This window comes from Macaca thibetana, chromosome 14 (genome assembly GCF_024542745.1).
Source record: "Macaca thibetana thibetana isolate TM-01 chromosome 14, ASM2454274v1, whole genome shotgun sequence".
In the NCBI taxonomy this organism is placed as follows: Eukaryota; Metazoa; Chordata; class Mammalia; order Primates; family Cercopithecidae; genus Macaca; species Macaca thibetana.
The window spans coordinates 65,279,422-65,305,657 of NC_065591.1; the positions used below are offsets into that span (position 1 = coordinate 65,279,422).

Sequence of the window (26,236 nt, forward strand, 5' to 3'; positions counted from 1 at the left end):
GAGATTCTGAGAGTTTCCTGCTCATTTAAAAGCAAGCAAGCAAACACAAACCCTCTCACTGATCAACAATGAGAAGCAGGCTGCAAAGGGTACACTTCGATAACTATACAGAAACTATATATAACTTGCTATAGAAAACCTCTGAATTTCTATGCCTCTAAGTCATCAGTTCCTGGTTGTAAAAGGCAATGGCACAATATTCTTTAGCCAAGCAAGCAGGGCTCTAAAGACTAGTGTTAATAATGAAAAATTTCCGATGAAACAAAAAGGATACTGTCTTCTCTGCTTCTGTCCTGTGTGCTTTCCATTCCCGGCAAAGCTGCTGCTACACGTCGAAAGAGCTGTGGGAAAGAAAAGTGGTAATTGAGAGGGAACATTTAGCAAAAGGTATTGAGGTTTATGATTACTCTACAGTGAGCTGTCTAAAGGTAGGCACAGAAGGGTATTGAGGTTTATGATCACTGTACAGTGAGCTGTCTAATGCTGGGTACAGTGGTTCACACCTGTAATCCCAGCACTTTGGGATCCACCCGAGGTGGGCAGATCACTTGAGGTCAGGAGTTTGAGACCAGCCTGGGCAACATGGTAAAACCCTGTCTCTACAAAAAACACAAAAATTAGCCAGGTGTGGTGGGACACACCTGTAGTCCTAGGTACTGGAGAGGCTGAGCCTGGAGGACTGCTTCAGCCCAGGAAGTGGAGGCTGCAGTGAACTGAGATCATGCCACTGCACTCCAACCTGGGCAACAGGGCGAGACGCTGTCTCTAAATAAATAATAAAATAGAATAAAATGTCTATTCATTCTATAAACGAGTATTATATAAAAAGCAGTATGCTTGCCGGGCGCGGTGGCTCACGCCTGTAATCCCAGCACTTTGGGAGGCCGAGGCAGGCAGATCACAAGGTCAGGAGATCGAGACCACGGTGAAACCCCGTCTCTACTAAAAATACAAAGAATTAGCTGGGCGCGGTTGTGGGCGCCTGTAGTCCCAGCTACTCGGGAGGCTGAGGCAGGAGAATGGCGTGAACCCGGGAGGCGGAGCTTGCAGTGAGCCGAGATCGCGCCACTGCACTCCAGCCTGGGCGACAGAGCGAGACTCCGTCTCAAAAAAAAAAAAAAAAAAAAAAAAAGCAGTATGCCAAATACAAAGAGATATAAAGACACGATTTCTGTTTTTTTAACTGGTGAGATAAGACATGAACAAAGAGCTATAAGGAGCAAAAATGTCATTTGAATAATAAAGTATTACAGAAACCCAGAAAAAGGGCAGATCATTCATTTAACAAAACTGTATAGAATTCCTGTCTTTCATATAAAGAGTTAGGTTCTGGGCTGGGCGCAGTAGCTCACGCCTGTACTCCCAACACTTTGGGAGGCCAAGGGGTGTGGATCTCGAGGTCAGGAGTTCAAGACCAGCCTGGACAACATGGTGAAACCCTGTCTCTACTAAAAATACAAAAATTAGCTGGGTGTGGTGGCACATGCCTGTAATCCCAGCTACTCAGGAGACTGAGGCAGGAGAATCACTTGAACTTGGTAGGTAGAGGCTGCAGTGAGCCAAGATCACGCCACCGCATTCCAGGCTGGGCAACAGAGCAAGTCTTCGTCTCGGTGGGGGTGTGGGGGGGAAAGAGTTAGGCTCTGAAGTCAGTGTATAATACATTGTGAAAGTCAGTCCAGTCAAAATTATCCTTTATCATTTGTTAGAAAAGCACTATGTTAGAGATTAATACACCACCCCTCAAGTCCAACACAGCTGGCTTTTTCTTCCATCATTGGAATGAGTGCCAGTGGGAGTGGCTGACTTGTGTTTGAGGTATGAAGCTATGAAAAATATCTTCAACAGGAGAAACACATTCAAGCCTGGTGAGACATTTATTTTTGAGAGGCATATGAGAACAGATACTGGAACAACAGTTTATACTTCTTATATTGTTCCAATCTTAGTCATACACATACTGGGTACAACACCAAGTGAAACTGCCTGATTGTTTCAATTATTTATCTTTTAATTAAGCACACAGTGTAAACTCATAAATTAAATTCATGTGTGCTGTAACTCCTTTGTACCAAGTACTTGCTTACTTGAGGCAGTGTTTCAGGCTGCCTCATTCTGTGTCTTTGAGACACAGAAATTAACAAGAAAAAACAGTTTTTTAATTCAAGGAGCTCAAAATCTGGTAAAGGAGATACTCAAACAATTCCTTATGTTACAATGTGATGCTACAAAGTAGTGTAAAACGCTATGAGAATACAGATGTAACAAGGTCCAACTCAGGAGGCTGAAAAAAATCTTTTTTTTTTTTTTGAGACGGAGTCTTGCTCTGTCACCCAAGCTAGAGTGCAGTGGCGCAATCCTGGCTCACTGCAAGCTCCGCCTCCCGGGTTCACGCCATTCTCCTGCCCCAGCCTCCCGAGTAGCTGGGACCACAGGCGCCCACCACCTCGCCCGGCTCATTTTTTGTATTTTTAGTAGAGACAGGGTTTCACCGTGGTCTCGATCTCCTGACCTTGTGATTCGCCCGCCTCGGCCTCCCAAAGTGCTGGGATTACAGGCGTGAGCCACCGCGCCAGGCCTGAAAAAAATCTTTCAGGAGGTAATATCTGAGTTGAGCGTTAAAGGCAGTCTTAAAACCTCACTTGGCTGACATACATACATAAAATGCTCAGGGTTTAGGTGCTCTATAAGTATCACTGAATTAAAGAAAGAACAGAATGCCTAGAAGGGCAGAGATAAGAGACTGGAACTATAAATAATATGTTTAAAAATGTATCGGGCCAGGCGCAGTCGCTCACGCCTATAATCCCAGCACTTTGGGAAGCCAAGGCAGGTGGATCACGAGGTTCAGGAGTTCGCGACCAGCCTGGCCAACATGGTGAAACTCCATCTCTACTAAGAATACAAAAATACGCTTGTAATCCCAGCACTTTGGGAGGCCAAGACGGGCGGATCACAAGGTCAGGAGATCGAGACCATTCTGGCTAACATGGCAAAACCCCGTCTCTACTAAAACTACAAAAAAATTAGCCGGGCATGTTGGCAGGTGCCTGTAGTCCCAGCTATTCAGGAGGCTGAGGCAGGAGAATGGCATGAACCTGGGAGGCGGAGCTTGCAGTGAGCCGAGATTGCGCCACTGCACTCCAGCCTGGGCAACGGAGTGAGTCTCTGCCTCAAAAAACAAAACAAAACAAAACAAAAATCAGCCAGGTGTGGTAGCACGTGCCTGTAATCCCCAGCTACTCCGGGAGGCTGAGGCAGGAGAATTGCTTGAACCCAGGAGCTGGAGGTTGCAGTGAGCCAAGATCGTGCCACTGCACTGCAGCCTGGGCGACAGAGCAAAACTCTGTCTGGAAAAACAACAACAAAAAATGTATAAAGGAGCAAACTGCAAAATTTTGATCTGGTAGACAAAAGCCTGATAGGGTAGGTGCAGGGAGTATGAAGATTGGGGAAAACTCTAATTGTCTTGGTTCTATAAGGTTTAGTAGCTTTTTTAAAGATGTACCAAAATCAGGCTTTACCCCAATATTCAATCCAAATCAGCTATAAGACTTTGAATTGCAGAACATTTACCTTACCATCTCTGGTACACCATGAAAGATCATGTAGACGTACAAATTACCATCATGTCAAATCAATATAACATTAACTGTATACGGTGGGTCCATTTGGATTAATATGTGAACATTAGGTTTGAAACACAGATAAATATTCTAGCTAAGTGTGCCGACACAAGCTAGTAATCCCAGCTACTTGGGAGGCTGGAATGGGAGAATCAAGCAATTGAGCCCATAAGTTTGAGACCATTGGCAACACAGAGAGACCTCGTTTTAAAAAACAAACAAAAGCCATTCTAAATGCAACAATTAATGACTGTGAAAGCTGTTAATTTTATGAACAAAAATAAGTAGGCCAGGCACGGTGGTTCACGCCTGTAATCCCAGTACTTTGGGAAGCCGAGGCGGGCAGATCACGAGGTCAGGAGATTGAGACCACCTTGGCTAACACGGTGAAACCCAGTCTCTACTAAAAAAATACAAAAAAATTAGCTGGGCATGGTGGCAGGTGCCTGTAGTCCCAGCTACTCAGGAGGCTGAGGCAGGAGAATGGCGTGAACCCAGGAGGCAGAGCTTGCAGTGAGCCGAGACCGTGCCCCTGCACTCCAGCCTGAGCAACAGAGCCAGACTCTATAAAAAAAAAAAAAAAAACTGATACAAGTTAAATGAATAGAGAAATACAGTGCATTAGTCAGACAACTTTTTAACTTTCAGATAACCCTTTAATTTCAGATAACCCTTTAACTTTCAGATAGAGTATTATACCCTTTTTATTTATTTTTTATTTTTTTTGTGAGACAGTCTCACTCTGTCGCCTAGGCTGGAATGCAGTGGTGCCATCTTGGCTCACTGCAAACACCGTCTCCCGGGTTCAAGTGATTCTCCTGCCTCAGCCTCCCGAATAGCTGGAAATACAGGTGCCTACCACCAAGCCTGGCTAATTTTTAAATTTTTAGTAGAGATGGGGTTTCACCATGTTGGCTAGGCTGGTCTCGAACTCCTGACCTCAAGTGATCTGCCCGCCTCAGCCCCTAAAGTGCTGGGATTACAGGCAAGAGCCAGGGTGCCCGGCCCTATACCCCTTTTTTTTTTTTTTGAGACGGAGTCTCACTCTGTCACCCAGGCTGAAGTGCAGTGGCGCAATCTCAGCTCACTGCAAGCTCCGCCTCCCAGGTTCATACCATTCTCCTGCCTCAGCCTCCCGAGTAGCTGGGACTACAGGCGCTAGCCACTATGCCTAGCTAATTTCTTTTTTGTATTTTTAGTACAGACGGGGTTTCACCGTGTTAGCCAGGATAGTCTCAATCTCCTGACCTCATGATCTGTCTGCCTCAGCCTCCCAAAGTGCTGGGACTACAGGCATGAGCCACCCTGCCCAGCCTCCTATACCCTTTTTAAATTAAAAAAATATATATATATATATTGGCCAGGCGCAGTGCCTCACACCAGTAATCCCAGCACTTTGGGAGGCTGAGGCGGGTGGATCACAAGGTCAGATCAAGACCATCCTGGTTAACACAGTGAAACCCCATCTCTACTAAAAATACACAAAATTAGCTGGGCATGGTGCCACATGCCTATAGTCCCAGCGACTAGGGAAGCTGAGGCAGGAGAACTGCTTGAACCCGGGAGGCGGAGGCTGCAGTGAGCCTCCATCCTGGGCAACAAAGCGAGACTTCGTCTCAAAAAAAAAAAAAAAAAATCTTCATTTTAAAAGGGTCTTGCTCTGTCACCCAGGCTGGAGTACGGTAGCATGATCATAGCTCACTGCAGCCTTGACCTCCTGGGCTCAAGTGATCCTCACACCTTGGCATCCCAAAGTGCTGGGATTACAGATGTGAACTATTATACCTTGTTTAAACCAGCAAGGATTTCTAAAAGTTTAATACAAGGCTAGGCAATTCTGATCTTTTTAATGAGCATTCAACAATGAATTAAAAGCAGAATACAAACTTTGTCAGCTCAAAATTTCATGCATCAGGAAAAACTCCAATGTCCATTAATAAATCACCTTTCATCAAGACATAAAGAATACAGGGTATGAAGGAAAACATATTTTATAGAAATTGAGTCAAAAAAAGTGTTCTCTCACCAATATCAGCTGAAAACTTGAAAATAACCATCTACTTATTATCACAAATAGGCAGTAAGTATAGTGACTACAGAAACAATCTAGTAGCTGACAATGTGACACTATATCAAACTTTAACAGTGTTTTGGGGATTTTTTAATTTTTGCATGTAGAAATTTACTCTATAATAGTGATATAGGCCTTTTTTTTTTTTTTTTTTTTTTTTTTTTTTGAGATGTGGTCTTGCTCTGTCACCCAAGCAGGAGTGCCAGTGGCACAATCATGGTTCACTGAGGTCTCGACCTCACGGGCTCAAGTAATCCTCCCACCTCAGCCTCCCAAGTACCTGGGACTACAGGGGCATGCCACCACACCTGGCTAATATTTGTAAATTTTTGTAGAGAAGAGGTTTTGCCATGTTACCCAGGGTGGTCTCTAACTCGTGAGCCAAGGGATCCACCCACCTCGGCCTCCCAAAGTGCTGGGATTACAGCCACGCGCCACCACACCTGGTGGCACTTTTTTTCTTTTTTGAGATGGAGTCTCATTCTGTCACCTAGGCTGGAGTGCAGTGGCACAATCTCAGCTCACCACAACCTCCGCCTCCTGGGTTCAAGTGATTCTCCTGCCTCATCCTTCCGAGTAGCTGGTACCACAGGTGTGCACTACCACACCAGGCTAATTCTTGTATTTTTAGTAGAGATGGGGTTTCGCCATGTTGGCCAGGCTAGTCTCAAACTGCTGACCTCAGGTGATCTGCCTGCCTCGGCCTCCCAAAGTGCTGAGATTAAAGGCATGCGCCACTTCGCCTGGCCTGAAACACCAATTTTGAAAGAAGTTCTACTATGAGTAAAATACTATGAAACAGCATTGCATGCTACAGAGAAATCATTTGTGATAGAATCAATCAATGCAGAAAACTACATTGTATTAATAGTATTATTATAAGAAATTGCCACAGCCACTCCAGCCTTCAGCAACTACTACCCTGATCAGTCAGCAGGCATCAACATCAAGGCAAGACCCTCTGACAGCAAAAAGATTATGATTTGCAGAAGGCTATGATCAGATGATCATTAGCATTTTTTTAGCAATAAAGTATTTTTTAATTAAGATATGTATATTGCGTTTTTTTTTTTTAATTTTTTGAGACAGAGTTTTGCTCTGTCCCCCGTGTTGGAGTGCAGTGGTGCTATCTCAGCTTACTGTAACCACCTCTGCCTCCCGGGTTCAAGCGATTCTCCCACCTCAGCCTCCTGAGTAGCTGGGATTACAGGCATCGCCACCACACCTGGCTAAATTTTGTATTTTTAGTGGAGACAGGGTTTCATTGTATTGGCCAGCCTGGTCTCGAATCCCTGACCTCAAGTGATCACACCTCAGCCTCCCAAAGTGCTGTGACTACAGGCATGAGCCACCACATCTGGCCAGATTTGTACATTGTTTTTACAGACATAATGCTATTAATAGAGTACAGTATAGTGTAAACATAACTCACACACATTGGAAACCAGAAAATTCATGTGACTCATTTTATTGATATATTCACTTTATTGCAATGATCTAGAGCCAGAATGCAGTATCTCTGAGGTATACCTGTATGCAGTTTTGGCCTCAATGATTTTAACACCTGGCCGTCTAGTCAGAATGTATATTTAGCACATTTCTCTTTCAGTAGAGATGAGGACAAAGGAAAAGTGGGAAAGATTTCACAGGGAAGATTTTCCTGAACACATGTTCAGAGATTGAAAAGTACAAGGTATACTTAAGAATGCTTTTGTAGTCCAGACTGGTTGGAGCATAGAATATGTAAAAAAATTAGGATAAGGATATATATACTGGAGGCCAGACTAAGAAAGGCCTTCTCTCACATTCTTTTAGTGGCAAAGGAAGCCACTAAAAATAGTAGTTTGCTCTCAGACTTCCATCAATAATTCCATTGTCTTAAATATGGCTAAAGAGACATACAAATCACATAGTGAAATTGAAAGGTATTAAGTGGAATGGCAAAAAGCAAAAAACTAAAAGGTAACGTGTGGATAGCAGTACAGCATAGTAGTTAACAATCTGGGCTTAGGCCCTAGGTTGTCACTTACGTGACAGATCGTGTAATCTTCGTTCCTCTGTTCCCTGATCTGTAAAATGGGCTTAAAATAATAGTATACTTGCCTGATTAGATTATTGTGAAAGTTCAGGGAAATAATTATGCAAAGTGTTTAGTACTGACCTGCTATATATAAAGTTTTTTTTTTTTTTGAGATGGAGTCTCGCTTTGTAGAGTGCAGTGACGCGATTTTGGCTCACTGCAACCTCTGCCTTCTGGGTTCAAGCTATTCTCCTGCCTCAGCCTCCTGAGTAGCTGGGACTACAGGCCCTGGCCACCATGCCCAGCAAATTTTTTGCATTTTTAGTAGAGGCGGGGTTTCACTGTGTTAGCTAGTATGGTCTCGATCTCCTGACCTCGTGATCTGCCTGCCTCAGCCTCCCAAAGTGCTGGGATTACAGCTGTGAGCCACTGCACCCGGCCTGAAAGTCTTTTTTAAAAAAAAAAAAAAAAAAAAAAAAAAGCAGCATCCAGGTGCGGTGCCTCATGCCTGTAATCCCAGGACTTTGGGAGGCCAAGACGGGTGGCTCACCTGAGGTCAGGAGTTTGAGACCAGCCTGGTCAACATGGTGAAACCCCGTCTCTATTAAAAAAAAAAAAAAAAAAAAATTAGCCAAGTGTGGTGGCAGATGCCTGTAATCCTAGCTATTTGGGAGGGTAAGGCAGGAGAATCGCTTGAACTGGGGAGGTGGAGGTTGCAGTGAGTCAAGACTGTGTCACTGCATTCTAGCCCAGGCAACAAGAGTGAAAGTCCGTCTCAAAACAACAACAACAACAACAAAAAAAACACAGCTTTATTTCTACCAGAGACAATAACTCTATTAGAGATAAATGAACTCATGGGCCTGCAGGCTTGCGAAACAAAGAATTTTGCCAAATGTTATACAATTCTGCAGTGAATTCTAGGACTAGAGCAAAACACCCACAGGCTCAATTCTGCTTTAAAAAGGAACTATAAAAAACTGGTGGGAAAGGTGTGGGGGTTGGGGGAGACCTTTTAAAAATATTACAGCAGAACTGAAACTTTCTTACTTAGGAATATCTAGAAATTGTCCCCATAATATTACAACTTACTTCTGACATGAAATATTTATTAAACTGCTTGCCTATTCAAAATGCATAATCTTTTTGGCTCTTAAGAATACCAGGTTTTGGCCGGGCGCGGTGGCTCAAGCCTGTAATCCTAGCACTTTGGGAGGCCGATACGGGCGGATCACGAGGTCAGGAGATCGAGACCATCCTGGCTAACACAGTGAAACCCCGTCTCTACTAAAAAAAATACAAAAAACTAGCCGGGCGAGGTGGCGGGCGCCTGTAGTCCCAGCTACTCCGGAGGCTGAGGCAGGAGAATGGTGTAAACCTGGGAGGCAGAGCTTGCAGTGAGCTGAGATCCGGCCACTGCACTCCAGCCTGGGTGACAGAGCGAGACTCCGTCTCAAAAAAAAAAAAAAAAAAAAAAGAATACCAGGTTTAGGCTGGGTGCGGTGGCTCACGCCTGTAATCCCAGGACTTTGGGAGGCCAAGGTGGGGGGATCATTTGAGGTCAGGAGTTCGACTAGCTTGGCCAACATGGTGAAACTCCATCTTCAAATACAAAAATTGGCCGGGTGTGGTGGCGGATGCCTGTAATCCCAGTTACTCAGGAGGCTGAGGTAGGAGAATCCCTTGCAGCCGGGAGGCAGAGGTTGCAGTGAGCCGAGATTGTGCCACTGCACTCCAGCCTAGGCTACTAAACCAATAATTTGTTTTGTAAAAATACTACTATTACACATAAGTGAGAGACTTATCCATTTTTTATGACAAAAAAAAAAGCTAATCCATTTTTTTATGACAAAAATTTTAGGGTGGGTGCAGTGGCTCATGACTGTAATCACAGCACTGTGGGAAGCCAAAATGGGAAGATCACTTGGGCCCAGAAGCTCGAGATCAGCCTGGGAATAAGGAGAACCTGTCTCTAGAGAAAATTACTTTAAAAATATACCAGGTCAGGCGCAGTGGCTCATGCCTGTAATCCCAGCACTTTGGAAGGCCACGGTGGGTGGATCACTTGAGGCCTGGAGTTTGAGACCAGCCTGGCCAACATGGCAAAACTCTGTCTTCACCAAAAAATACAAAAAATTAGCTGGGCATGGTGGCACACGTGTGCAATCCCAGCTACTCGGCAGGCTGAGGCACGAGAATTGCTTGAACCCGGGAGACTGAGGTTGCAGTGAGCTGAGACCGTGCCATTGCACTCAAGCCTGGGCAACACGCAAGACTGTGTCTCAAAAAATAAAAATAAAAATAAAAATAAAAATAAAAATATATCCAAAATTTTTTAATCTATAGTTTTCATCAATGTATTTAACAAACTTGGTGCTTTCTCCAAAATATTCCAATTAGATTAAAAGAATCAGTGTCACTAACCTATACTCAACTCAGGACATCCCCAAGTGGGCCAAAAAAACTTTACAAAGGTTTTCAAATTCCAACTTACTTCTTGGTTAAATAAAAGAAAAATCTACTTCTTAAATGCCAATGACGTGCTAACAAAACAAAGGCTTCTGCTATATTAGGAATCACAGATGACTAAGTATGAGACTAGTACAGTTTGTAATACTTAAAACAAAAAATTCTCATATTTACTGAGTATCCACTTTTTGTGTGTGTGTGTGATGGAGTCTTGCTCTATTGCCCAGGCTGGAATACAGTGGCGCAATCTTGGCTGACTGCGGCTGACTGCAACCTCTGCCTCCTGGGGTTCAAGCGCCGCCTCAGCCTCCTGAGTAGCCGGGATTACCGGCATGTGACACCACGCCCGGCTAATTTTTTTGTATTTTTAGTAGAGAGGGAGTTTCACCACGTTGGTCAGGCTGGTCTTGAACTCCTGACCTGATGATCCACCCAACTCGGCCTCCCAAAGTGTTGAGATTACAGGCGTGAGCTATCGCGCCCAGCTGAGTATCCACTTTTTTTTCTTTTTTTTTTCGAGACGGAGTCTCGCTCTGTGACCCAGGCTGGAGCGCAGTGGCGCGATCTCGGCTCACTGCAAGCTCCGCCTCCCGGGTTCCTGCCACTCTCCTGCCTCAGCCTCCCAAGTAACTGGGACTACAGGCGCCTGCCACCACGCCCGGCTAATTTTTTGTATTTTTAGTAGAGACGGGATTTCGCCGAGTTAGCCAGGATGGTCTCAATCGAGTATTCACTTTCTAGAAGACATTCTAGGGCACCCTTGCTGGAACAGCTTCTTTCCCCAAGAAACTTTTATTTGTAATTTCTAGGGGGCAACAGACATATTTAAGTTGCAGTGACAGCTAGTACAGGAATTAGTTCAGGGATGATGACAAGTTGAATATGGTTCTCTGTAGAAACTTTTTTTTTTTTTTTGAGATGGAGTTTTGCTCTGTCGCCCAGACTGGAGTATGGTGGCAGATCTTGGCTCACTGCAAGCTCCGCCCCCGGGGTTCACGCCTTTCTCCTGCCTCAGCCTCCCGAGTAGCTGGGACTACAGGCGCCCACCACCACGCCCGGCTAATTTTTTTTTTTTATATATTTTTAGTAGAGACGGGGTTTCACCGTGTTAGCCAGGATGGTCTCGATCTCTTGACCTCGTGATCCACCCGTCTCGGCCTCCCAAAGTGCTGGGATTACAGGCGTGAGCCACTGCGCCCGGCCGAAACTTTCAAGTTGAGTATTTTAGTTCATTATTTTAGGGTTAAAAATTTTTTTAGGGATAATTTTAATGTAAAGGGATACACTGGAGAAGGAGATTTCAAAATAATATCACTATGACTACCAGTTCTTACCTTATGAAGTTAACTAAGTATTTTATAGGCAGAAATACCGCCCTTCAAAGAGCAAACTAAGCTAATCAGTTTTACCAACTTACAGAAAAAACTCCATTATGAAAATAAACGTTGTCAGAGTAAGGAGTGTTTTATACATAACTGAATTCTTATATGAGTGTTCATTATTTGTGGCCTTTTGACTTTTATTTATTTTTATTTTTCTTGAGACAGAGTTTTGTTCTCGCCCAGGCTGGAGTGCAGTGGCTCACTGCAACCTCTGCCTCCCAAGTTCAGGCAATTCTCCTGCCTCAACCCCCGGAGTAGCTAGGATTACAGGCGCTCACCACCACATCAAGCTACTTTTTGTATTTTTAGTAGAGACTTTGGCCATGTTAGCCAGGCTGGTCTCGAACTCCTGACCTCAGGTGATCCTCCTGCCTCAGCCTCCCCAAGGTGTAGGGATTACAGGCGTGAGCCACCACGCCCAGCTGCTTCTGACTTTTTGCTAGATCTCCATCTTAATTTTGGTAGTAAGGTATTAAATAAAAGATTATTATTTTATTATTTATATTTATTTTTTCAATTACTCTTAACAGATCATTTTTTACACAAGAGCCAGTGATTTCTTTCCTTTCTTGAGACAAGGTCTTGCTCTGTCTCCCATGCATGATCATGGGTCACTGCAGCCTCATCCATCCGGGCTCAACTGATCCTCCCACCTCAGCCTCCTAAGTAGCTTGAACTACAGTCGCACACCACCATGCCCAGCAATTTTTTTTTTTGCAGAGACACAGTCTCCCTATGTTGCCCAGGCTAGTCTTGAACTCCAGGGTTCAAGCAGTCCTCCCACCTTGGCCTCCCAAAGTTCTGGGATTACAAGGTATGAGCCATCGTGCCTGGCCTGATTACTTTTAAATTGTAAGATCCTGTCAAATCTCTGATGAAAATGGCTTCCCCTCTCACTGGGAATAACATGCCAAATCCTCACTACTGCCTACATGGTCTTAGACCACTGTTCTCCATAACTATCTCTGTGAGCTCTTCTCTTATCATATGCCCCTTCCTTCACTCTACTTTAACCTTACTAATTTCCTTACTATTCCTTAAACATGCCAAGTTTCTTTGAATTTGTCACTGCACTTGAAGCTTGGCATGCTCTTCCCTAGATGTATAAATGGCTCACTTTCTCAATTCCTTCAGTTCTTTGCTCAAATATCACCTTATCAGACAGGCTTTCCCTCCTTTTATAAGACATCAATATATCATCGTTCCCTTCACCAGTAGTCTTTATCCTTCTTACCCTACTTTATTTTTCTATTTTTCTTTTTCTTTTTTTTTTTTTTTTTTTTGAGACGGAGTCTTGCTCTGTAGCCTGGGCTGGAGTGCAGTGGCCGAATCTCAGCTCACTGCAAGCTCCGCCTCCCGGGTTTGCGCCATTCTCCTGCCTCAGCCTCCCCAGTAGCTGGGACTACAGGCGCCCGCCACCTCGCCCGGCTAGTTTTTTTTTGTATTTTTAGTAGAGACGGGGTTTCACCGTGTTAGCCAGGATGGTCTCGATCTCCTGACCTCGTGATCCGCCCGTCTCGGCCTCCCAAAGTGCTGGGATTACAGGCTTGAGCCACCGCGCCCGGCCTATTTTTCTTTTCTTTTCTTTTCTTTTTGAAACAGAGTCTCACTCTGCCTCCCAGACTGGAGGGAAGTAGCATGGTCTTGGCTCACTGCAACCTCTGCCTCACTGCAACCTCCACCACCCAGGTTCAAGTGATTCTTGTGCTTCAGCCTTCCAAGTAGCTGGGACTACAGGTGTGCACCACCACCCTCAGCTAATTTTTGTATTTTTAGTAAAGATGGGTTTCACTATGTTGGCCAGGCTGATCTTGAACTCCTGGCCTCAAGTGATCTGCCTGCTTCAGTCTCCCAAAATGCTGGGATTACAGGCATGAGCCACCATGCCTGGTCCCTACCTCATTTTTCTCTATAGAATGTATAACCTCCTTAAGGATTATATTTCACTAATTGTCTAACTCTCCATACCAGAATGTAAGCTCCATAATGGCATGGACTTAGGTTATTTTGTTCCACTATTGTATCCCCAGTGCCTATAACATAACTAGGCATGCAGGAGGGGATCAACGAATATCTGAGTTCATTAATGACTGAATAAAACCTGATCAATATAATTTCTCTGTCAGTTCATATTCATCATATACATAGATTTCTGACCATTCAGTGATATTGAAGTCCTACTGTGGGCTGGCATGGTGGCTCACACCTGTAATCCCAGCACTTTGGGAGGCTGAGGTGAGCAGATTACCTGAGGTCAGGAGTTCAAGACCAGCCTGGCCAACATGGCAAAACCCCATCTCTACTAAAAAATACAAAAATTAGCCAGGTGTGGTGGAGCATGCCTGTTATCCCAGCTACTCAAGAGGCCGAGGCAGGGGAATCACTTGCACCCTGGAGGCAGAGGTTGCAGTAAGCCGAGATTGTGCCACTGCACTCCAGCCTGGGTGACAGAGTGAGACTCTCTCTCAAAAAATAAAATAAAATAAAAATAAAAAATAAAGTCTTACTGTGTTAAGGATATGAAACACAAAAGGATAAATTAGGGGTGAGGTTAAACTTGAGAGAGGCAGAATAATATAAGGCTTAAGAGCTCAGATTTTGGAACTAAATAGACCTGGGCTCACATTATAGTTTAAGTTATAATCTTTTTTTTTTTTTTTTGAGACGGAGTCTCGCTCTGTTGCCCAGGCTGGAGTGCAGTGGCGCCATCTCGGCTCACTGCAAGCTCCGCCTCCCGGGTTCACGCCATTCTCCTGCCTCAGCCTCCGAGTAGCTGGTACTACAGGCGCGCACCACCACGCCTGGCTAATTTTTTGTATTTTTAGTAGAGACGGGGTTTCACCGTGTTAGCCAGGATGGTCTCGATTTCTGACCTCGTGATCCACCTGCCTCAGCCTCCCAAAGTGCTGGGATTACAGGCGTGAGCCGCCGCGCCCGGCAAGTTATAATCTTAAGCAAGTTATTTGACCTCTAAAACTTTGGTTTCATATCAATGAAATGAATATGCTTATCTATTTCATAGGGATATTGTGAGAATTAAGTTAAACACTTGGTATATTAAGTGGATCTAGCAGACAGTATTTAGGCAGTTCTGGGCAAGTTATATAATTTATATGCCTCAGATTTTCTCCCTAAAATCAGACCAACAATAGCAGTTGACTCATAGGATTGTTACATAGATTCCTTCTTGTATTCAACAAGTATCTAAGCACCTAGATGTTATATATGAAATGCTTGCTAGGAAGGCAATAATGAAAGACTTTAAGTTAACATTCATGGCATAGTATTTACACTATGTGTGCTAGGTAGTCTTGTATCATACTTATGTTAATTTTTCTTCTTCCTAGAAGCATCACCAGTTACCTATCCAAATCAAATACACTCAGTTCAGCTCAGATACTGTTTTTTTTTTGTTTTCTTGTTTTTTTTTTTTTTTTTTTGAGATGGAGTCTCCCTCTGTCGCCCAGGCTGAAGTGCAATGGCATGATCTCAGGTCACTGCAACCTCTACTTCCCAGGTTCAAGTGATTCTCCTACCTCAGCCTCCCCAGTAGCTGAGATTACAGGTGCCTGCCACCACGCCCAGGTAATTTTTGTATTTTTAGTAGAGACAAAGTTTCACCATGTTGGTCGGGCTGGTCTCGAACTCCTGACCTCAGGTGATGCATCCACCTTGGCCTCCCAAGGTGCTGGGATTACATGCTTGAGCCACCGTGCCCAGCTGATAATGCTGTTTTTTTTTTTTTTTTTTTTTTTTTGAGACGGAGTCTCGCTCTGCTGCCCAGGCTGGAGTGCAATGGCCGGATCTCAGCTCACTGCAAGCTCCGCCTCCCGGGTTCATGCCATTCTCCTGCCTCAGCCTCCCGAGTAGTTGGGACTACAGGCGGCCGCCACCTCGCCCGGCTAGTTTTTGTATTTTTTAGTAGAGACGGGGTTTCACCGTGTTAGCCAGGATGGTCTCGATCTCCTGACCTCGTGATCCGCCCGTCTCGGCCTCCCAAAGTGCTGGGATTACAGGCTTGAGCCACCGTGCCCGGCCGATAATGCTGTTTTTTAAACAAAGCATTCCTTGACCAGTCTAACTATATGTGATCTCATTCAATTATTCAATACATCTCTTTGTGCCAGCATTCATTTTGCTTCTCTCCTTTTTATTTATTTTTTTGAATCAGGGTCTTGCTGTGTCATCCAGGCTGGAGTACAGTGGTGTGCCAATAGCTCACTGCAACCTCCAACTCCTGGGCTCAAGTGACGGTCCCATCTCAGCCTCTCTCAGCCTCCTGAATAGCTGGGACTACAGACACTCAACCAGAGCTAGCTAATTTTTAAATTTTTATTTATTTTTCATTATTTTGTAGACACAAGTTTTCCCTTTTTTGCCCAGGCTGGTCTCAAACACCTGGCCTTCAGGCAATCCTCCCACCTCAGCCTCCCAAAGTGTTGGGATTATAGGTGTGAGCCACCACGCCTGGCCTTGCTTCTCAATAATTACTGTGTATCTTACTGTCTGCAGCATTTGCTAGGAATTTATCATGTATGACCCATTCTTTACTGCATAGTCTTCATGAGAATGTGACTCTTCTTCCCAACAATATCATAAGTTTCTTGAAGTTAGGAACCACATTTTACATAACTTTTTATTTTCCAAAGTACCTACAGTGGTCTAGCACACCATACTTGATACTATGGATTAAGGTACATGATAAAAGTCCAAGATTACCACCTGCTATAAGCCAACTGTGGTAGACACGGAAGATATAGTGATGAGGAAAAGATATGATCACCACCAATGCATAAGGTACATATACTATTTCAGCCAATATAAAATAATTGTCCCATACATATATATCATTGCAACTCCATGGTTAGTATGTACACAAGCTTTCACTGACCTGTTAGAGCTGATGCCCATCAGCTATCACTACTTTCTCATAAAGTCTTCTCTCTTTCAAACAAATCTTCTTTTTATGGTAAGTACTAATGATTTTAGAAGTTTAAAGATCAAGGGGTTTTTCTTTTCTTTTTCCATTTTTCAGTACTTCAAAAAAATAATAAGGTGACATCATACACTTATTACTTCACTAAAAGAATGTGCTAATCCCTAGATGAAAAGCCAGGTGAAGGCTAAAGTAATCACCTATCATTATCATTTCTTCAGCAATTTAAACACCATACCACTTTCAAAAACAAAGTAATACTTTTGCATTAAAAAAAAAAAAAAATTTGGGCCAAGCACCATGGCTCACACCTGTAATCCCAACACTCCGGGAGGCCAAGGCTGGTGGATCACTTGAGGCCTGGGGTTTGAGACCAGCCCGGGCAACATATAGCAAAACCCATTTCTAGGAAAAATAAATAATTAGCTGGGTGTGATAGTGGGTGCCTGTAGTTGTAGCTACTTGGAAGGCTGATGAGGCAGGAGGATTGCTGGAGCCCACCAGTTCAAGGCTGCAGTAAGCCGTGTTCACACCACTATACTCCAGCCTGGGTGACAGAGCAAGACCCTGTCTCAAAAAAAAAAAAAAAAAAAAAAAAAGGGTGTGTGTGGGGGGTAGAGAATGAGAAATCTAAGGAGTAAAACTATTTTTCAGAGGCTGTCTTTTTATGAAATACTGAATGGAATGAAACACATTTTACTTAAATATCCTATATAATACAAATGATCATGTTAGATATTACTATTTATGCTAGTTCTAGTACGGATTGTTTTATTGTAAAAATGACAACAATATTCTGTAAGACAGAAGCAGTACTTTAGGGTAAAGTGCTTAAATCAAAATAAAGAGCAAAAGGGTTAGGCACAGGAAATTTCTTGGGTGCTACAGCCTAGTCACTTGAATCATGATCAGATAATAAATGTAAAAGCTCTCACAATTATTTAAAAAGAAAACAGCAACAGAGAAAGCCCACTTTTAAGCTTCTATTAAGTGATGTGCATTATAATCTAGTAAATGAGGGAATGGGGAAGAGGAAGCCAGCAGATTAGCAGAAAGCTAGGAAACATCTCTGTATATAGAAAAGCAGAACTACATGGTACCTTTAGTACTGATAAATATATACCTTATATACAGAAAGACTTCTGTGTATCTTCTGGTAAAAAGGCATGATTTTGTCAAATCAAATGAGTAGAATGCAAAAATAAAAAATAGTTCTGCTTACAAACATACACAGCTGAACAAACACACAATGGTAATAACAGGCATATAAGACTGTGATTCTCAATGTTTTCCAAGACAGTGACTACACTGTGAAATTTACCTTGGAAAGTCCTGAATACTAGCACAACTTCTGAATTATGACTGACTTGCACAGCAAGAACTCAGAAGGGGTCAGAGATTATTTCACAATAATCAGTTTTATTTCCTTTATCGGAAATTCAACGTGCGTCAGGTGAATGCAAAGAAACGGAAGATGAACATGTATCTATGTCTAATGTGTAGTCAAAGGAATTTAATTTTTACCCCTATAAGTTCAGTGCAGACTTTAGCTTTGGTAATAGCAGAGCAGCTTGTATAAGACTAACACTCAGCAATGATTAACTCTGGATACGGGGACATTTCTTTTTTCTTTCTTTTTCTTTTTTTTTTTGAGACAGGGTCTCGCTCTGTTGCCCAGGATGGATGCAGTGGCATGATCTTTGTTCACTGCTGCCTCAACCTCCTGGGCCAAGCAGTCCACCCAGCTCAACCTCCCAAGTAGCTGGGGCTACCACACTGGGCTAATTTCTCTGTTTTTTTGTAGAGACAGGGTTCCGTCATGTTACCCAAGCAGGTCTCAACTCCTGGGCTCAAGCAATCAGCCTGCCTTGCCTTGGCCTCCCAAAAGTGCTGGGAATACAGACGTGTGCAACTGCACCCAGCCCAAGAGGGGCAGTTCTTTACATAAAAAAGCCAACAGATAATGAAGACATAATGGTTCTAAATATGTATACACTTACTAACATAACTTCAAAACACAAGAAGTAACAGTTGACAGAACTAATCAGCAAAGCGAACAATACATCTTTGCTGTTGTAGATTCCAATATCCCCTTCTCAGTAACTGACAGAACTGGACAAAAAAGGATATATAAGGTGTTTTATTGTTGTTGTTGTTTATTGAGACAGACAGAGTCTTGTTCTGTTGCCCAGGCTGGAATGCAGTGGCACAATCATGCCTCACTGCAGCCTTGAACTCGTGGGCTCACGCAATCCTCTGCCTCAGTCTCCTGAGTAGCTGGAACTACAGGTGTATGGCACCATGCTCAGCTAATTTTCAAAAAAAATTTTCTTCTTTTGTAGAGACAGGGTTTCAACTATGTTGACCAGGATGGTTTTGAACTCCTGGCCTCAAGTGATCCTCCCACATCCACCTCTTGAACTGCTGGGATTATGGGCATGAGCCGCTGTGCCTGGTCAGGCTATGTAAGATTTGAGAATGCTATCAAACATGTTAACTAGTATACCTAACAACTGTAAAAAAAAATCCTTTTTCCAGTACATATAAGAACATTCAATAAGATAGACCATATGACAGGCCATAAAACTTGTCTCAATAAATTACAAATCACTGAAATATTACAGAGTGTATTCTTTGACTATAATTAATACAGACTTAAATTAGAAACCAGTAACAAGATTATCTAGAAATGTCCCTAAACATTGGGAAATTAACAACATATGTCTGTATCTTCACTGCTGTGGTCATTATACCTGTAAATACATTTATCAAAACTCATCTAATAGTCAACTTAAGATGTATACATTTCACTGTACATAAATGTTTATCTCAATTATATATATAAAAAAAATTTTTTTTTTCCTTGAGACACTCTCGTCCTGTCACCCAGGCTGGAGTGCAGTGGCGTGATTTTGACTCACTGCAATCTCAGCCTCCTGGGTTCAAGTGATTCTCTTGCCTCAGACTCCCGAGTAGCTGGGATTACACGTGTGTGCCACCACACCCAGCTAAATTTTTTATTTTTTAGTAGAACTCCTGACCTCAAATGACCCGCCTGCCTCAGCCTCCCAAAGTGCTGGGATTATAGGCATGAGCAACCATGCCTAGCCTGACAAAAAAATTCAACGTGCGTCAGGTGAATGCAAAGAAAGGGAAAATGAACATGTATCTATGTCTAACGTGTAGTCAAAACAGCAAATGAAGGGCAATTCCCCAAGTAACCTGGCTTCTGTAGGGATTGTTCAGTCTAGCTTAGAAAATTCTTAAGACAGAACCAACGCCATGAAATAAATCTTATTTTTATGGCAAAACAATGCAGCTCTAAGAATCTGCCAAAAAAAAAATAAAGTATATTATCATTAATTCAATGAACATTTATTGAGTTTGTTGTTTAGTGGGGAGGCAGGATAAACTGACAATTAAAAAATTTCTGGCCAGATACAGTGGCTCACGCCTATAATCTCAGCACTCTGAGAGGCTGAGGTGGGCGGATCACTTGAGGCCAGGAGTTTCAGACCAGCCTGGCCAACCTGGCAAAACCCTGTCTCTACTAAAAATATAAAAATTAGCTAGACATGGTGGCGTGCACTTATAATCCCAGCTAGTCAGGAGGCTGAGGCACAAGAATCACTTGAACCTGGGAGGCGAGGCGGAGGTTGTAGTGAGCTGAGATCATGCCTCTTACTCCAGCCTGGGCAACAGGGCGAGACTCTGTCTTAAAAAAACAAAAAAAAACAAAAAAAGCAAAAAAATCTAAATTAAAAGTAAGAAGGGCTGGGTGTGGTGGCTCATGCCTGTAATCCTAGCACTTTGGGAGGCCGAGGCGGGTGGATCATGAGGTCAGGAGTTCGAGACCAGCCTGGCCAATATGGTGAAACCCTGTTTTTAATAAAAATACAAAAATTGGCTGGGTGTGGTGGCGTGCGCCTGTAGTCCCACCTATTTGGGAGGCTGAGGCAGGAGAATTACTTGAACCCAGGAGGCGGAGGTTGCAGTGAGCCGAGATTGTACCACTGCATTCCAGTCTGAGCGACAGAGCAAGACTGTCTCAAAAAAAAAAAAAAAGTAAGAAGGAATACTATTGCAATAATCAGAAAAGGCCTTTTTTTTGAGACAGAGTCTTGCTCTGTCGCCCAGGCTGGAGTGCAGTGGCACAATCTCGCTCACTGCTACCTCTGCCTCCTGGGTCTCAGTTCAGGCATTTCTCCTGCCTCAGCCTCCTGAGTAGCTGGGATTATAGGCACGCGTCACCATGCCCAGCTAATTTTTGTATTTTTAGTAGAGACGAGGTTTCACCATGTTGGCCAGGCTGGTCCTGAATTCCTGGACCTTGTGATTCACCCGCCTCGGCCTCCCAAAGTGCTGGGATTATAGGTGTGAGCCACCATGCCCAGCCCAGAAAGGCTCTTAATCTAAATTTGATTATGTCTGAACAGAGTTACAAATATTAGATAGGGAAGAAACTATTTTAGGAAGAAGGACAATAACATACAATAAAAATATGAGAAAATGGTCTATATGGAGTACTTCAAGCACGTATATAGTGGCCAAAGATTAGGATAGTAAGGTATGAGGGGGCTATATCAAAGATGTTATTGAACTGCATGTCCTGGCCTACAAGGAGTTTAACATTCATAATAAAATTCACAGAGTAAACTGATCAGCTTGGCATTTTAAAATAATCACTCTGGTAACAAGATGTAAAATAAACTAAAATGGGGCAAGACTAAACGCATTTATCAGTTAAAAAGCTATGGTAACAGGCAAGGCTACTAGATAGCAAGGGCCTCAATATACCAGTAGGAAGCGTAGTTAAGACTCAGTGTCTAAATGATTGTTTCCAAGGTATGAATGCAGATGAGTCAAAGAGCTTCTGGATTTCACTAGGTTTTCTCTCCTACTTCATTAAGACTTATTTTGACACTTGGCTACATAACAACTATTTAATTCTTGTGTACAAATTTGGCTATTACATTTTGAATGTAGGAAGCTTGTCTTCTGTATCTAGCAGGGGTTAGGAAAACAGTACTTACTTGTTCAAACAACAAACTGAATAGATTTGAGACTATTGCTGATCCATCTCTATGGCTTTATACCAGTCTTTTTAAAAAAGTATATCATGCATGAGAAATTCCCTGAGATACTTTTCTTCTTTTTTTTCTTTTTGAGACAGAGTCTCGCTCTGTCAGCAGGCTGGAGTGCAGTGGCATGATCTTGGCTCACTGCAACCTCCACCTCGCGGGTTCAAGCGATTCCCCTGCCTCAGCCTCCCTAGTAGCTGGGACCACAGGCAAGTGCCACCACGGCCAGCTAATTTTTGTATTTTTAGTGAAGATGAAGTTTCACCATGTTGGCCAAGATGGTCTTAATCCCTTGACCTCATGATCCGCCTGCCTTGGCCTCCCCAAGTATTGGGATTACAGGCGTGAGCCACAACAACCGGCCAAGAAATTCCCTGAGATTCTTGTTTAAAATGTAGATGTATTAGGACACTATACTAAACTCACTGGAATCAATATCCATAAGTACCCCGAACCAGTTATTTATTTATTTATTTGAGACAGAGTCTCGCTCTGTTGCCCAGGCTGGAGTGCAGTGGCGCGATCTCTGCTCACTGCAACCTCTACCTCCCGGATTCAAGCGATTCTCCTGCCGCAGCCTCCCGAGTAGCTGGGATTATAGGCGTGTGCCACCATGCCCATCTAATTTTTTGTATTTTTAGTAGAGACGGGGTTTCACCATGTTAGCCAGGATGGTCTCGATCTCCTGACCTTGTGATCTGCCCGCCTGGGACTCCCAAAGTGCTGGGATTACAGGCGTGAGCCACCATGCCTGGCCTATTTATTTATTTTTTTTATACAGCGTCTCACTTTGTTGCCCTGGCTGGAGAGCAATGGTGCGATCAATTCACTGCAACCTCAGGCTCCCAGGATCAAGCTATTCTCCTACCTCAGCCTCCCAGGTAGCTGAGACTAGAGGGGCACACCACCATGCCTGGCTAATTTTTGTACGTTTTTGGTAGAGACAAGAATTCACCATGTTGGCCAGGTTGGCTTTGAACTCCTGACCTCAAGTGATCTGCCTGCCTTGGCCTCCCAAAGTGCTGGGATTACAGGTGTGACCCACCATGCCCAGCTGGAACCTGTATCTTAAATAAACTTCCAGGTAACAATTATGTACATTAAAGTTTAGACCCATTAAACAATTCTCCGATCCTCTTCCTAGGGAAAATTTGCCATTCTAAAACCTTCGTCCTTTCCCGTTTTTTTGAGACAGGGTCTTGTTATGTCACCACTCAGGCTGGAGTGCAGTGGCACGATCAGGACTCACTGCAGCCTCAATCCCCTGGGCTCAAATGGGTCCTCTTGCCTCAGCCTCCCAAGCAGCTGGGACACACCCGGCTAATTTTTTGATGTTTTATAGACGAGGTCTCACTTATTTTTCCCAGGCTGATCTTGAACTCCTGGCCTCAAGTGATCTTCCCACCTTGGCTTCCCAAAGTCCTGGGATTACAGGTATGAGCCACCAAGCTCAGGCCTAAAACTATCCTTTCTTATTGTTGTCTGGATATTATTCTCTCTGCCAAGGACAGTAAAGGAAGATTACATTCCCAGCCTCAATGGTTAACTATATGTCTTTAAAAATATAAAATATAAGAAACGTTTGTCATATATTTTTTATTAAAGTTTCCAATGGCATGGTAAACATTAGATTTCTAATATATGCACTGAACTCCAACCACATTAAGTGCATTGTCTAGAATAAAGAGTTGAACTACGGTTATTTGTAGATTTGATTTAGACTTAACTTAGGAAAATTTGAATTTTTCTATAAAGCTTATATGTGCAATGATATCAAAGGCCATGATTTTTTAAAATATTAGGATGATTTGTAATGAAACTAAAAGGGTAAACATTTCTTTCACTTCTAGTCATTTAAATATTTAAGTTTTTTATTAAAAATTTTGTTTCTAAGTATTACGCCATAAGAAGTAATTAGTTATATTTGACTAGTTCTGAAGTTCCTTTAAAAAAACTTTTAGGCCGGGCGCGGTGGCTCAAGCCTGTAATCCCAGCACTTTGGGAGGCCGAGACGGGCGGATCACGAGGTCAGGAGATCGAGACCATCCTGGCTAACACGGTGAAACCCCGTCTCTACTAAAAATACAAGAAAATTAGCCGGGCGAGGTGGCGGGCGCCTGTAGTCCCAGCTACTCAGGAGGCTGAGGCAGGAGAATGGTGTGAACCCGGGAGGCGGAGCTTGCAGTGAGCTGAGATCGCGCCATTGCACTCCAGCCTGGGCGACAGAGCAACACTCCATCTCAAAAAAAACAAAAACAAAAAAAAAAACTTTTAGACCAGACATGGTGGCTCATGTCTGTAATCCTACCACTTTGGGAGGCTGAGGCAGGCGGATCACGAGGTCAGGAGTTTGAGACAAGCCTGACAAACATGAAGAACCCCGTCTCTACTAAAAAAAAGAAAAAATTCAAAAATTAGTTGGGCATGGTGGCATGTGCCTGTCATCCCAGCTACTCGGGAAGCTGAGGCAGGAGAATTGCTTGAACCTGGGAGTGGAGGTTGCAGTGAGCCAAGACCACGCCACTGCACTCCAGCCTGGGCGACAGAGCAAGATTCCATCCCCAAAAAAAAAAAACCCCAAGAAAAAAAAAACCCAGAAAGGTTATTTGGAAAAAATAAAAACAAAAGAAAAAACCCATAAAAATTCAATAAATAAACAATCCATTAAAAAGTAACGTTAGGCCGGGCGCGGTGGCTCAAGCCTGTAATCCCAGCACTTTGGGAGGCTGAGACGGGCGGATCACGAGGTCAGGAGATCGAAACCATCCTGGCTAACACGGTGAAACCCCGTCTCTATTAAGAAATACAAAAAACTAGCCGGGCGAGGTGGCGGGCGCCTGTAGTCCCAGCTACTCGGGAGGCTGAGGCCGGAGAATGGTGTGAACCTGGGAGGCGGAGCTTGCAGTGAGCTGAGATCCGGCCACTGCACTCCAGCCTGGGCGACAGAGCGAGACTCCGTCTCAAAAAAATAAAATAAAATAAAATAAAATAAAATAAAATAAAATAAAATAAAATAAAATAAAATAAAAAGTAACGTTATTTGTTAGCTAATACTTCAAATCAGCAAGTCATTTTCCCAAATGACAAAATATATTCTATAAGATTAATCACTGCCACTTGAAAGGGGAAGATGTTAACCAATTATTTAAATGTGCTTTTATTTTTATATATATATTTTTTTGGAGCTGGAGTTTCACTATTGTTGCCCAGGCTGGAGTGCAATGGCACGATCTCGGCTCACTGTAACCTCCGCCTCCTGGGTTGTTCAAGTGATTCTCCTGCCTCCGCCTCCCGAATTGCTGGGATTATAGGCACCCACCACCATGCCCAGCTAATTTTTTCTATTTTTAGTAGAGACGAGGTTTCACCATATTGGTCAGGCTGGTATCGAACTCGTGGCCTTAGGTAATCTGCCCGCCTCAGCCTCCTAAAGTGCTGGGATTACAGGCGTGAGCCACCGTGCCTGACCTAAATGTGCTTATTAAACTAATATTTTAATTTTTTATTTGGTTTCATTCTCTCATTTGGGGGTTCCAGGACTTTGTCTTCCTTGGCTGAATTATATGAGCAGACAAAGCATGGTCTCCAAACAGTGAAATAAAATACTGTGGCACTCCCTTACAAAACCTAAGACAAGTAATGGTTTTTGTGAGTTAAGAAGGAAGCTACAAAAAATTAAGTCAACTCAGTTTCAAAAGTTATAAAATAAAAGTTTTTGGTTACATTTATATTTAAAAGACAATAAAATAAAGTCCCAACAGCATCAGGAAATTCACCAAGATGAGATGTTCAGATAGATAATCTAAATAAGGAAAAACAGTAAAGTAGCAAATGGTGGGTTTTGTTTTGTTTTTTTTTCAGACAGGGTCTTACTCTGTTACCCAGGCTGAGTTCAGTGGCATAATCATGTCTCACTGCAGTCTCAAACTCCCGGACTCCAGCGATCTTCTCACTTCAGCCTCATGAGTAGCTGGGGCCACAGGTGCATGCCACCACACTCAGCTAATTTTTGTATTTTTTATAAAGACGGGGTTCTTGCTATGTTGCCTAGGCTGGTCTCAAACTCCTGAACTTAAGGGATCCTCCTGCCTCAGCCTCCCAAAGTGCTGGGATTACAGGTGTAAGCCACTGCACCCAGCCGCAAATGGGTTTTGAATTCAGGACAAGATTGTAAAAGAAATCTCTCCTCATTATCACTAGACAGCTATATCTGCCTGTATGGGTTAGGCTTTTGGAAAAAAAATATATACCTAGTAATAAAAATGTTCTAACATCAGATTATGGTAATAGTTGTACAATGCTATAAATTTACTCAAAATTGGCTAGGCAGAGGGGCTCACATCTATAATCCCAACATCTTGGGAGGCCAAGGTGGGAGGATCACCTGAGTCTAGGAGTTCAAGACTAGCCTGGGCAACATGGCAAGAACATATTCTCTGGAAAAAAATTAAAAATTAGCTGGGCAAGGTAGTGCGTGCCTGTAGTCCCAGCTATTCTGGAGGCTGCGGTGGGAGAATCACTTGAGCCTGAGAGGTCAAGGCTGCAATGAGCTGTGATTATGCCACTGCACTCCAGCCTGGGAAAGAGCAAGACCTCATATCAAAAAAATAAAAAAAAGAGGGGCAGGGCATGGTGGCTCACACCTGCAATT

At 43.3% G+C, this 26,236-nt stretch overlaps 2 protein-coding genes across 4 annotated transcripts in view; one reads left to right on the forward strand and one right to left on the reverse strand.

Moving 5' to 3' along the window:
• The window catches only part of MRPL48 (mitochondrial ribosomal protein L48), a 525,613-nt gene that overhangs the window by 317,297 nt on the left and 182,080 nt on the right, over positions 1-26,236 (forward strand). The gene's annotated exons all lie outside the window — the stretch shown is intronic.
• Positions 1-26,236, reverse strand: part of RAB6A (RAB6A, member RAS oncogene family) — a 94,329-nt gene that overhangs the window by 3,486 nt on the left and 64,607 nt on the right. For both annotated transcript variants that reach the window (XM_050756463.1, XM_050756464.1), the window contains exon 7: positions 275-341. In XM_050756463.1, coding sequence (XP_050612420.1) covers positions 275-341 — 67 coding nt within the window. The remainder of the gene's footprint in view (positions 1-274; positions 342-26,236) is intronic.